At 45.3% G+C, this 14,355-nt stretch overlaps 1 protein-coding gene across 1 annotated transcript in view; it reads left to right on the top strand.

Annotated features, from left to right (window-relative positions):
- TMEM26 (transmembrane protein 26) overlaps positions 1 to 14,355 on the top strand; it is a 211,068-nt gene that overhangs the window by 53,976 nt on the left and 142,737 nt on the right. The window contains exon 2 of the mRNA XM_030204836.1: positions 12,056 to 12,134. Within this exon, the coding sequence (XP_030060696.1) occupies positions 12,056 to 12,134 (79 nt within the window). The remainder of the gene's footprint in view (positions 1 to 12,055; positions 12,135 to 14,355) is intronic.

The following is a 14,355-nucleotide window of genomic DNA, read 5'->3' as shown; positions in this document are numbered from 1 at the left end:
ACATAATTTTACCTTGTTCATTCTAAAGGAGTATGTGTTTCCTATTGGAACCAATATGGTTCCAAGATAATCCTATCTGTTGTAACAAAACATTTAAGCTGCATAAATGTATGATGTAATAGATCACAATGACAGGCTAATGGCGAAGTCGTTTTCTTCGTTTTTATGGTGCTTTTGTGCTCTGTCAAGCGGGCATATAATGGATGTGGAATCTGCCCCACATAGTCTGTGTTAATCTTCAGTGGGTATTCCTTAGCTGTCTGTGGGTGTATAAATTTTTCTAGTTCCAGCATGATCGGACACATACTGCAGTTATTACACTTTCTATGTCCATTCCAAATCTCTACTTCCTCAATTTGAGGCGGCAAGACTGAGGGACATAGTAGTTCTTTCCATAGCGTCCCCTCAGATCAATCCAGAGACTTGTGGGTTATACCCCTCCTCTAGCAGGTTAGATAGAACTCAGAAGTTTGCCTCAATAGAGCATGTGCAGCCATCCTAACTTAAGTATTCTCTCTATCTAGCAGGTAGAAGGGAGCATACAGTGCAGCTCTGTAAACTAAGGCTCCTATCCCGTTCCCTCGGGTGTGTTGAGATCTTGGTGGGGTTGAGGTGCTGGAGCACATTTTGGGATACACCTGGTTGTGCCAGGTCCCTTTCTCCCCCTGTCAGTCTTAAGAATTTACAGGAATTGCCTATATAGTCTCCTGCCTCTTAAAAAAAAAAAAAAAAGACAGATATTTTCAAATTTCAACGGAACTACCCACAGCACAATCTAAAATTGGTGCTGAGAGCTCTCCGTTAGGCTTGACTGGAACGTGAGCAGTCTGTACCTGGGGAAGTAAGGTAAGGCTTTTTAAGCCATGTCAGTGCCGTCGGAATCAGTGAAGCGCTGTTCGCGCTGCAGGGCATGGAGGTCGGTGTCCTGCAAGGCTTGTTCCAGAGGCTTGGGGAAGCTCGGTTCGGAACAAGAGGACCGCGGATTGGGCTCCGAGGCAACAGTTGACGCCGATGCGGGCTTGGCGGGAAAAGTTAGGTCCGGGTCGACGCGTGCCTCCGCCAGCGCCATTTTCTCTAGTGTACCTCTGGCGCAAGAGAGTGTGTCAGTGGGAGTAGCGGCAGTTGAGGCCGCGCAGTTGCGAGCCTGGGACCGTCGGTGATGGGAGGTTTTTCACCAGAGTTTGTGCATGTTTGCTCCGTTCTGAGAGCGAACGGCAGCCGGCGGCCATTTTAAGAGGGCCAGTGGCTTCGTGTTCGGACCTGAGTCTGAAGCCTTCAAAAAGGTCCCGTTTAGAGTTGGAAGACCCTGCGGGCGATGATTCGGGTCACTCGGAGTTCGAGGGTGATCCGGGGTCAGGGGAGTCCTGTCCTGAGGCCCTGGAAGACGGAGAGCTACCCGTGGGTGAAGGGGATGATTCCACCGCGGCGAGATTGTTTAGGAGAGAGGAGCTTCATGCACTTATAGATCATGCATTGCAAGTGTTGAATTTGTCGGCTCCGGAGCCCACGATCCCGGTCACGGTTAGCACTTCCATAGTGTTGGGCACTAGAGCTCCGCCAAGGTCTTTTTATATTCATGAGGCTATGCAGGTACTCATTTGGGCTCAATGGGATTTCCCAGAGGCTAGTCTCCGTGTGGCTTGGGCTATGGGTAAGCTTTGCCCGTTGCGACAGGAGGATTTGGAGTCCTTGCGGCTGCCGATGGTGGATTCCTTAATTTCGGCTGTAGCTAAGAAGACCGCATTACCAGTTGAGGGTGGTGCGGCCCTCAGGAGAAAAAGCTTGAGGCGGCGGTTAAGTCTTCGTTTGAGGTGGCTGTACTGTCCTTGCAGGCCTCGGTATGCAGCTAGAGCGTGCCTGTCCTGGGTGCAGAAGGCGACGTCCACGAATGACCTGATTGAGGTTCTGTCGCTTCTAGAGTTGGGGTTGGCATATTTGGCTGATCTCTTGTACGATATTCTTCGGGCCTCCGCTAAGGCAGCGTCCCTGGCAGTTTCGGCTAGGCGCTGGATTTGGTTGAAGCATTGGGCCGCTGATCTGCCTTCTAAGTCTCGGTTGGCCCGTTTGCCCTTTAAGGGAAGGCTCCTGTTTGATCAGGAACTAGAGCAGATTGTGAAGGATCTTAGTGAGTCCAAGGGTCGACTACCAGAGGATAGATCGAAGGTACAAGTGAAAACATTTCGTCCACGTTTTAAAGAGGCAAAAAGGTATAGGCCTGGTAGAGTCGGCGGATTTCAAAAGTCACGATTTTCTCAGAAGCAGCAGCAGCCCTTTCGTCAAGACTGCAGAGTCCAGCCTCCGGCTTCCCGAGCCCAGCCAGGAAGCAGAGGTACACAATGAAGGGGCCCTGGTCTAGTCCTCTCCGCTGATAGAGGGACGGCTGTCCCACTTCGGAGAGGAATGGGCCAGGGTGACTACAGACATGGGTGCTGGATGTTGTACGAGATGGTTACAAGCTAGACTTTGCTCGTACGGAGACAGTTTTCTCGAATCTCCATGCAAGTCGGCAGTAAAGTGCGCAGTGGTAAGGGCCACCTTGGCAGAATTACTTCGGCTAGAGGCAGTGCTGCCGGTGCCGCCGGACGAAGTGGGCCGAGGTCGCTATTCTATTTACTTTGTTGTTCCAAAGAAAGGGGAAGCATTCCGACCAGCGTTAGACCTCAAAGCAGTCAACAAGGCCCTGGCTGTGCGTCACTTCCGTATGGAGACGTTTCACTCGGTGCTAGCGGCGGTGCAGCTGGGCGAATTCTTGGCATCCTTAGATCTAAAAGAGGCATATTTGCACATTCCCATTTGGCCCCCTCATTCTCCAAGGTGATGGTGGTTGTGGCGGCTTGTCTACGTACCAGGGGATTGCAGGTTCACTCTTATCTTGACGATTGGTTGATCCGAGCTCCGTCTTACGCAGAGAGTGTGCAGGCAACTCGGGAGGTGATAACTCTTCTTCAGTCTCTGGGTTGGGTGATAAATCTTCAAAAGAGCCATCTCGTCCCAACTCAGACATTGGAGTACTTGGGAGTACGTCTGGATACCGGTCGAAGCAGAGTTTTTTCTCCCGGAACAGCACCAGTTGAAATTGACCAAACAAATTTCGCTCATTCTTCAGACACCGGCTCCAAGGGTCTGGGACTATGTCCAGGTCCTGGGATCAATGGCAGCGACACTAGAGGTCGTTCCTTGGGCTCAAAGTCACATGCGTCCTTTGCAATGGCATATCCTCAACCTCTGGTCTCCCCTGTCCGAGGACTACTCGATTCAGCTTCCATGGTCTCCGCAAGTTGTTTTGCTCTCCGGTGGTGGCTCAGGTCGGAGAACTTGCTTTGGGGCATGCCCCTAGCCACGCCAGATTGGCGAGTAGTGACGACGGATGCCAGTCTGTTGGGTTGGGGAGTGCACTGTCTCGGACATTCAGCTCAAGGGACTTGGACACTGTTGGAGTTGAGGTTACAGATCAATCTTCTAGAACTTCGAGCTATTCGGTTGGCTCTGTTGGCATTCGAGAAGTTACTGAGAGACCAACCAGTCCGAGTTCTCTGCGACAATGCGATGGCGGTGGCATATGTCAATCGGCAAGGGAGGACGCGGAGTGTTCCTCTGGCAGAGTTTAAAAAGGGGTTAGACTGTTTCCTAAAGGACAAGTCCATAAACCGCTTCTAAATGGACTTTGGAAAAATGCACAATTCCAGGAATAACATGTATAGAATGTTTGTACGTTTGGGAAGCTTGCCAGGTGCCCTTGGCCTGGATTGGCCGCTGTCGTGGACAGGATGCTGGGCTTGATGGACCCTTGGTCTTTTCCCAGTGTGGCATTACTTATGTACTTATGAAGCAGCGGTACTTTGTCGTTGAGAGGAGAGCCGTCTAACGCAGTTGTCAGCCGTTGTTTGGGGGCTGGGGACCCACCGATCCTCCAGCCCCCCCGCTCCCCCCCCCCGTCGCTGGGTGGGGGGGTGGGACGGCGTTTTTCGGGAGGTGGCCACTTGGATTTCTGTGGGTTCGGGGGTTGGGGGTGCTGGAGACCCACCGGATCTCCAGCCCTCCGTGAACATGGGGGGGGGGGATCGTGGGGGGGGGGGGGGAGGGGGGGAGATGGTTTGCCTGGCGGCGGCGGCCTCGTTGTTCGGGCCTCGGCAGGCTGTTTGACAGGTTTGGGCTTTTGACAGCCCAGACCTGTCAAACAAGTGCGGGAGGATTGTGCTGAGCGCATGCTCGGCACAATTCTCCCGCACTAAAACATGATAATCAAAGATAATAGCGCTGCTTAGATTTGCATGCATTATCTTTGATCATCGATGCAGAAAAGCCCTGTGCTGTCCCGGTGCTATTTTTAAGGCGCTGTTTGGAACAGCGCGGGGCTTTTGATCATCTGGGCCATACTGTATTCTGAGGAGTTCAAAACACCGCGGCCAGGCTAATCTTTGGAAAAACTCGCTTCGACAGTGCGCAGCCTCTCCGTGTGAGTCTTCACTGGCTGCCAATTAAAGACCGTATTGAATTCAAAATCTGCGCCTTAACACACAAAATTATTTACGGAGAAGCACCAGTTTGCATGTGTGATTTGATAGATCTACCTCCCAGAAATTCATCGGTGTCATTCCGTACTTATCAAGACGTATGAGGAGAGACTTGCGGACCTGAACATGTATACCCTGGAGGAAAGGAGGAACAGGGGTGATATGATACAGACGTTCAAATATTTGAAAGGTATTAATCCGCAAACAAACCTTTTCCAGAGATGGGAAGGTGGTAGAACGAGAGGGCATGCAATGAGATTGAAGGGGGGCAGACTCAAGAAGAATATCAGGAAGCATTTTTTCACGGAGAGGGTGGTGGATGCTTGGAATGCCCTCCCGCGGGAGGTGGTGGAGATGAAAACGGTAACGGAATTCAAACATGCGTGGGATAAACATAAAGGAATCCTGTGCAGAAGAAAGGGATCCTCAGGAGCTTAGCCTAGAATGGGTGGCAGAGCTGGTGGTTGGGAGGCGGGGCTAGTGTGGGCAGACTTATACGGTCTGTGCCGGGGCTGGTGGTTGGGAGGCGGGGATAGTGCTGGGCAGACTTATACGGTCTGTGCCCTGAAGAGGACAGTACAAATAAAAAAGTAGCACATATGAATTTATCTTTTGGGCAGACTGGATGGACTGTGCAGGTCTTTTTCTACTATGTTACTATGTCATATAGCGGGAGTCCTAAATGTTCAGGCTGACTTTCTCAGTTGGAACCGCTTGGATGCCGGCGAGTGGGAACTCTCTCCGTCGGCCTTTCGCCTGATTTCGGACCGTTGGGGAACTCCGGTGATGGATCTGATGGCTCGTCTTTCCAATGCCAAAGTATCCCGGTTTTTCAGCAGGGGCAGGGAGTTCGGGTCCAAGGGGATAGATGCTCTTCAGCTGTGGCCAGTGGAGCTTCTGTATGTTTTTCCACCGTGGCTGATGATCAGTCGCATAGTGGCCAGGATTTCGCGGCACCCGGGACCGGTGATTCTTATTGCTCCGAATTGGCCCAGGCGTCCATGGTATGCGGATCTGATACGTCTGATCGACAACCCATTCCATCTGTCTCATCTGCAGGAGCTTCTGCTGCAGGGTCCGGTGGTCATGAAAGATCACACTCCGTTTGCGATTACGGCTTGGCTATTGAAAGGTCGTGTCTGAGGTGTAAAGGTTACCCGGAGGCAGTCATTTTGACAATGTTGCAGGCTCGCAAGCTTTCTACTTCGACTGCATATGCAAGGGTCTGGAGAAGGTTTGTTTCTTGGTGTTCCGCGGCGGGACTTTCGCCCCATTCCGCTTCTCTGGTTTCTATTTTAGATTTTTTGCAACAGGGAATGGATAAGCAGTTGTCGTTGAGCACGTTAAAAGTTGAAGTGGCGGCTTTGGCCTGTTTTAGGGGGCATTTGGGAAAGCATTCCTTAGCCTCTCATCCAGATGTGGTCCGTTTTCTGCGCGGAGTAGGGCATATGAGACCTCCCCGAGATCCGGTAGTGCCAGCTTGGAATTTGAATTTGGTGCTTAGGGCTTTACAGCGGCCTACGTTTGAGCCTTTGAGTAAAGCTTCTCTGAAAGATCTCACTTTGAAGACAGTTTTTCTGGTAGCTATGGCCTCAGCTAGACAGGTTTCGGAGATCCAGGCCCTGTCGTGCAGAGACCCCTTTCTCTGGTTTTCGGAAGCAGGAGTATTGGTTAGGACGGTTCCATCCTTTGTTCCTAAGGTAGTCACGCTTTTTCATCTTAACTAGGAAGTGGTCTTACCATCGTTCAAGAGCGAGGATTATCCGGATACCTTTCGGGCGTTGCGTTTACATGTTCGGAGAGCCCTAATGGGTTACCTGGAGGCGACTAATCCTTTTCGGAAGTCAGATCTGTTTGTCGTGTTTGTGGGCAGTAAGAAAGGGAACATGGCTTCTAAGGCTACAATTGCTCGATGGCTTAGAGAGGTCATTGGGTCGGCGTATCCTTTGATGGGGAAGCCTTCTCCTCTTAACATTAGGGCACACTCCACGAGGGCTCAGGCGTTGTCGGTTGCAGAGTCCCTTCTCGTGCCGTTGGAAGACATTTGTAAAGCGACGACTTGGTCATCATTGCATACATTTGCGAAGCATTACCGTCTTGATGTGGGGGCGCGTCGGGAAGCGATTTTCGGGGCTTCGGTGTTGGCCGTGGTAGTACGGTCCCACCCTTGATGAGGATTGCTTTGGTACATCTCACAAGTCTCTGGATTGATCTGAGGGGACGCTATGGAAGGTAAAATTATATCTTACCTGATAATTTTCTTTCCATTAGTCCCTCAGATCAATCCAGAGGCCCTCCCTGGGATTCGTTTTCGCGATGTCACATCAGATCAGTAGCATTCAGTCAGTTCTGTTCACGTTCCTGTTTTAGGTTGGACGGTTATAGTGTTTAATGTGAGTTTACAATTCCAAGTTGTTTTTCTGGCAGCTCGGAGAATATTCCCAAGTTTTGCTGCTATTGCAGAGGCAGGAGACTGGTTTATGGTTAAATTTCCTACTGCTTTGGTATCGTGTATACTGAAGTTAGGATGGCTGCACTTGCTCTATTGAGGCAAACTTCTGAGTTCTCTCTAACATGCTAGAGGAGGGGCATAACCCACAAGTCTCTGGATTGATCTGAGGGACTCATGGGAAGAAAATTATCAGGTAAGACATAATTTTACCTTAAGATTTCTAGAACGACTATAGGCAAATCTTACTCGAGTCTCAGCAAAGACTGTTAAGGTTTGCAGAACACGCCAATGGTTTTTAATTATTTTCGTGACTCTATTGGCTTCATTAGTAAATCTTAGGATGCAGGTCATAGTTTCATCCTCGTCCTGGTGTGACCTTCCTCTGGGATATAACAGGTGATCACTATGATTGTATCCCTATGATTGTATTTTGGTCTTTGGTAGGCTTGTTTCACAACCCTTTTAGGATATCCTTTCTGCTTTAGTCGCTCCGTCAAGGTTTTCACTTTAGAACGGAAATCTATATCATCTGAACAGATGCGTCGATAGCGTAACATCTGTGAGAAAGGTAAGCTGTCCTTGAGAGGTTTCGGATGGCAGCTGGAATACTGCAACAAGCTATTTACATCCATTTTCTTCCGAAAAACTATAGTTTTAAATGCAGAAATCTCCTTTGACACATTAACATCTAAGTAATTGATTGTATTCCTGTCACTTTGGTAAGTAAATCTAATATTATGGTGGCAGTGATTTAGGAATTGAACAAAATCATAGAGTGTTGTGTCATCTATGAACCCAATCCATAGTTTGACGTGTTTCCAGAAAACACTTTGATATACAAATTTCTCTTCAAAGCGTGACATAAAGAGATTAGCAACCGAGGGTGCTAGGGTTGCTCCCATAGCAACCCCCGAGACCTGCTGAAAAATTTTACCATCCAACTGGAAGTAGTTTTTCTTCGTTGCTAACGTTGCCAGTTTTACTATACATGTAGTCAGTTGCACTCCATGTAAATCCGTTAAGGAGGATTCAATGACTTCGAGAGCCTCATCCTGGGGAATAGAGGTATAAAGAGATACCACATCCAGGGTCACAAGTATAACATTATCCAGCTGCATGCCATGTATCTAATAGCTACATGAAGTGTGTCGAGTCCTTGATATAGGATTTCTGTAAGGATATCAGTGGTCGGAGGAACGTATCCATATATATCCAGAGTGGCTCTAAGACCGAATTTCTACCTGATACGATAGGGCGTCCTGGTGGATTGACCAGAGTCTTGCGTATCTTTGGTAAAATATAAAACGCAGGCACAGTGGAGGTATCTTGGTTCAAAAACTGGAACTCCTTTTGAGTAATTAGGCTATTGGCATATGCTGATCCCGTCAGCTGGAGTATACATACTTTTAAATCCTCAGGTCTGTTTCTAGTGGTATATATTCACGAGTATTGTTAAGTTGACGGTAAACTTCCTCTTCATAACTTACTTTATCCATACATACCACCGCTCCACCCTTGTCGGCTCTCCGAATAACCAGTTCTTTATTATCTTTACGTATGCTAATAGCCTCATGCTCTTGTCTTGACAAATTATGCCAATTATTCATTACCATATGTTCCATCTTCTCAATATCTTTCAATACTACCTGTTTAAAGATCGAAATTGTCGGGTTGGGAGGACCCGGGGGGTAGCCAAGTTGATTTCAATTTAACTCTTGATGTATCCGTAGTATTGCTTACTTGATCTTCAAAATATACTCTCAATTGGAGTTTCCGTTAGTGCGGAGGTAATAAGTAGGAGTCCGGCTTTTGTGATAGACTGCGATAAGAGGTACAGAAGATAACTCTTTTTCTTTACTCACCAGGTAACACGCAGACCACAGAACCCTGAGGCAGGTCTTCGAAACGGCAGCCATCGTAGGTCATGGTCAAGGTGTAGGAAGGACCCGCACGAGTATACAAACAACTAATAAGTTAAGTAATTCTGAAATGAACTCGCATGAACTAAGCGAACTTGAAATGTGAATTTATAAGAATAGGCGAGTTAAATGAGATTTTTGGCCGATGATGAAGAAGTCCAGCCCCCGAAGCTAAAACTTATGCTGGGGGCTTCTCGAAACCTTTTCCTCTATATATAATAATTATTTTGAGTACTTGAGTGTTAAACACCTCAGTCAGACACACTGATGCCTTTTACCTGATATCTCCTGATTCTCTAGATATGTAACAGGACATTAAACAGCATTGGTGAAAAGGGTGAACCTTGTGGCTCCCCACATACAGGTTCCCAAATATCAGAAAAGATACTTTGCATTTTAACTCTATAATTCCTACCGGTTAAAAAAACCTTAAACCAGTTCAATACTGCACCAGATATTCCAAAGCTATCCTACAAGGCTATCAAGATGGTATAATCCACAAGGTCGAAAGCACTCAACAAATCAAACTGAATAACCACAGCGTTTCAACCTTGACTCAGCATATATCTCCCTTGAGTTATCAGGGCACTCAAGATTGTTTCAGTACTATGACCTTTAAGAAACCCTGATTGTGAATAATACAATAAATCAAATTTTGACAGATAATCCTCCAACTGTAACCCAACCCACCATAATCTTTATCAGCAATGGAATTGATGCAATTGGTTTATAGTTTGCAACCTCTTGCAGATTACCCTTAGGATTTTTTGATATAGGTGTTAACATGATGCTACCACTTGATTTCTGGAAAAAGGCCTTAGTAAGGCAATGGTTTAACCAATCAAAGAGTGTAAATCACAGGAAAAGCATTTCTCATCAAATTAGCTGGATACGTGTCAATGCAACAGGAAGATTTTGCATAGTATTTCAATAAACGAACTGTATTACAGTTTAAGGGCCTTTTTTACTAAACCACGCTAGCAAGTCCTAGTGTGGCAAATGAGCTGCAGTCTCTGAATCTCGTTCCAAGTTTGGGATATCTGAAGCAGTAAGTTGTGTGCTTAAAGATAACACCTTTTTCTTAATGTGTTTCAAGTTGTGGATAGTTGTTTCTTGAATGAGCTCCAGTTTTGCCATGTTTGTAACTGTTGCTTGTTGAACTGTGGTGAGCTTTTGCTTCTATTGTATTATGTTGAAATCCAATAAAAGATATTAAACTAAATTAAAGATAACACCTTATCCTTAAAGAAATAAGCTAATGTAAGATGGATAGGTGAAACTTTCTGATCTGGTTTGGAAGATCCACATCAAATAATTTGCTGACAATGTTAAAAATTTGCTTGGTATCCAATTTATCTTTACCTATAAGCTTCGAGGACTATTCTTTTCTCTTGAGTGAAACAGTAAACTTATATTTATGAATTGCCTGCTTCCAGATTCTCTTATTTTCATCTGTTGGACTGTTCTTCCAGAATTGTTCCAACTTCCTAGAGGCCCATTTTAACAATTTCATTTCTTCATCAAACCATTTATCTGATTCCTTCATTCGAACTTTCCTTATTGATATAGGCGCAATTTCATCCAACACAGTTTCACTTTTACTATTCAATTCAAGGAAAAAGTTATCCTCCTTCAAACTCCCTTAAAGATGGGAGTTTGAAGGAGATTAGAATGGGTCATCCATTCTATTCCAAAAATTAACCTGAGCAACCTTACCTCGGGTACTATTACTATACAACTGAGTAGAAACACCATTGACTCTCTTTTTCTCTGTCTCCCTCCATCTGATCAATTAAATAGTGATCTGACCAAGGTACAGGATTACATGAATTAACATAAAAATGACAATCTGAAGAGTTTTAAAAAAAGCCAAAAAATATAATATATGTCTCTTCTCATATGATCTATTCAAATTTGAATATTCAAAGCCATACCAATCCAATATATTTTAAAAAATCTAAATTCTTGGAATCATCAGTTAAATCCAAATGCAAACTTATGGCAGTCTTCTTTTACTAAGGTGCGCTAGTGTTTTTAGCACGTGCTAAAAATAGGCATGCACTAAATGCTAGAGATGCCCATAGAAATACACTGGCGTCTGTAGCATTTAGCACATGCCTGTTTTTAGTGTGCAGTAAAAACACTAGCGCATCTTAGTAAAAGACCCCCTATATCTCCTACCATTAAAACTGATCCATAATTGACTAGGGTCCCTGTTTACTAATATGCAGTAGCATTTTCAGTGCGTGCTAAAAATTAGTGCTCGCTAACTGTGTAGATACACATAGGAATATTATGGGCATTTACACTGTTAGTAAACAGGTCCCCATGTTTCTTGGAATAAAATGAGCCCCATAATCACACTTAAGTGATATTTGTCAGAATGTGTCATGCAGAATGGATGTTACCACCTTGCTAGGCTTGTTGACATTACCCACAAAGAACATATATCACTGGCATCCTGATTATATCTGGGTATTCAGTCACAGTATCCAGGTGCAGTCCTGCACTGAAATCTGGGTCTTAAACAGCCCATGGCAGCCGGCATTTAAAAATACACTGACCACTGTGAGCAGAATATTTACCCCAGACTTTCTATAAAATAGCCATATCTCTACAGGGGGGGGGCTTTTTACTAAGGTGCATAGGTGCCTATGCACATCCAACACATGTCAATTTGGAACTACTGGCCGGCTACCACGAGCCCCAGGTGGTAATTCCATTTTTTATGCGCGTCCGATACATGCGGCAGAAAATATTTTTTATTTTCTACCGCGTGGTGCTAACCGGGCAGTAATCGGCAGTGTACGCACGCTGATGATTACCATGCGAGACCTTACTGCTAAGTCAATGGGTGGCGGTAAAGTCTGAGGCCCAAAATGGACACGCGCCAATTTTTATTTTGCCGCACATCCATTTTCGGCCCAAAAAGGCATTCTTTGCAGGTGCGCTGAAAAATAGACCTGTGTGCATCCAATACACGTGTCTATACCAGTGCAAGCCATTTTTCAGTTTACCTTAGTAAACGGACTCCCAGATTTCATATAACCAGAGATCAGAAGAGCACTTTGCCATCACTGATTGTTCATATGTTTACTGAGAAAAATCTAGGATATATGTTTAATCGTGTGATATGCTGTCAACTGAGTCTGTCTTTTTTTTTCTAATAGGTTTTCTCCTGCAATATTTTTCTACCTGGTTAACATTGTACCATCGCTGTGGCTTCTAGAAATTAATTATGACAATGAGGTATTTCCTTATATGTTCTTTTTCAGCCTTTGTTCACCTTGTACACTTACTCTTCCTTTCTTTCCCTAATATTCTTGAACAGTCCGCATATGTAATTTGAAAATGAGAATATGACACTTGTAAAAGCAGTTCCCTGACTCTAGCCAGGAGGTCTGAATGCTTCATTTGCTAAGGTAATCACTGAGGCCCAGACATATCGATCAATTTCTTCCAATTCATGTCTAGGGGGGAAATTCTTGATCAACCTGCCAACCCCCCCCCCCACCCCCCGTGTTATTTTTTATTGCACAATTGCTTAGGGGGAAAGAGTATATTTAAGCAGTTTGTGTTTTGCAACTATGTAGAAAAAACAACAATCAATTTCAGCCCTGGTGCCACTGTTCTACAATGCTAATTTACTTGTGTTACCATGGGATATATAGTATCTAAGTGTGATTTGCTTTGGTAATGAAACCAACTACTGAACAAAAAAAGCATGCATCTACTGATGGCATTAACAGGTATTGAAAACTAAAACAGCCTGAGGGTCATTCAGAACTGAAATCTAAATTAAGGTAAAAAGAAAAAAGAAAACCTTGTACCTAGGGAAGAATAGGGAACTCAGAAAGATACAGCATAGGGAGGGAAAAAAACAAAAAAGATAAAAAATCATCAGTGGTTTCCAAAGAAACCGTGGTCAGTGTTTCTTACATCAGGGCTTTCTGATTATCTCTGTATTGTATTTTTACTAGAAACATTAGTTACTTTAGGGAATGCTTGAAGTCAGTGAACTGATGAGACTAGATACAGACAATGCATCAAGTCTAGAAAGTTGATTTTCAAGTGTGAATCAGCCTCTAGGGATCATTAGTGAACCAGACTTCAAGAGAGAGAGTCACAGACCCAAAACAAAATCCCACAAGCTGATCTGTTTCAGAAAGATATAATTGCCCTTTGCTCTGAGCCTCTCTCAAAATGTACCCAAGAAAAATGGAAAAGGATTTTCCTAGAGTTCCATTTGCTGCTGCACCATCACTAATTACCAAAATCCTGAGACTGATCCCTTTGTAAGGTAAGATTTTTCAGTGACAACATTAAGGGAGTGGAGTGGAGGAGTGACCTAGTGGCTAGAACACCAGTCTTACAATCCAGAGGGTTCAAATCCCACTGGTGCTCCTTGTGATCTTGGGCAAGTCACTTAACCCTCCATTGCCTCAGGTGCAAACTTAGATTGTGAGCCCTCCTGGGACAGAGGAATATCCAGTGTACTTGAATGTAACTCATCTTGAGCTGCTACTGAATAAAGTGTGAGCAAAATCTAAATAAATAAGGGGCCCTTTTACTAAGCTGAATTAGATGCTAATGTGCACAGCTTAAAATGGCATACTGCAGGACACGCTCAGGCATCCTTTGGTAACTGCCATGTGCATGTGCTAACCGCATGCTAAAAAAAAATTCTTTTTGAGGAAGTAAGTCAATGAGTGGAGAGTGGGTATTCCTGTACTAATCAGTTAGCACAGCTACATTACTGCAGGCTAACGGGTTAGCACACAGATAGCACGTGAGCCTGTACCACCTACAAAATAGATGGCAGTAAGTGCTCACATGGTAAGTTTTTTTTTAATGCTTGCATGCTAATGGCAACTTCCTTGTCATCAAGCAGATGAAGCCATTACGTATGGGTTGTGTCAATCAACCAGCAGGGGGAGATAGAGAGCACTCAACTTTTCACAGTGCCTCATGGCCAGCTAGCTCCACTGCCTCTTCAGTATTCTCTATCTCCCCAAGCAGGGTGGCTGCAGCTTCTTCGAGCTCCATCAAAATCTGCCTGGGGGTGGCTCCTGGCTTGCCAGTTGTTAGCCGGGGTGTTAGAGGCTATAGCAGCTTCACTTTGAAGGCACATAGGTCAGCCCTTTCCCTGCCTTACCCATGCCCCCGTGGATGTGGACATATTAGCTTGCTTTTCCCTGTCCTTTCCCACTTAGTGGATGCAGGCACATTGGTTCGCCTTTCCCTGCCTTTCCCACTTATCTGAGCCTCCGGAGTGTTTTTATTTACCTCTTTTGCCTCTGCTTTCCTCACAGCATTATAAATAAATAAATAAATAATTAAAGTCGTGTCGCGCTTTAGCGCAGCAATCTTGGAAAAGAGGTTTTTTTCTTGAGATTCTTCTGCAGGACCGGAGCTGTGATACTCGGTCTAGTGAAGTAAGAGTGTTTTCTGACTCCTCTGGGGTGGGCCC

The sequence above is a fragment of the Microcaecilia unicolor genome, chromosome 5 (assembly GCF_901765095.1).
Source record: "Microcaecilia unicolor chromosome 5, aMicUni1.1, whole genome shotgun sequence".
Lineage (NCBI taxonomy): Eukaryota > Metazoa > Chordata > Amphibia > Gymnophiona > Siphonopidae > Microcaecilia > Microcaecilia unicolor.
This window is presented reverse-complemented; position numbering and strand designations above follow the sequence as displayed.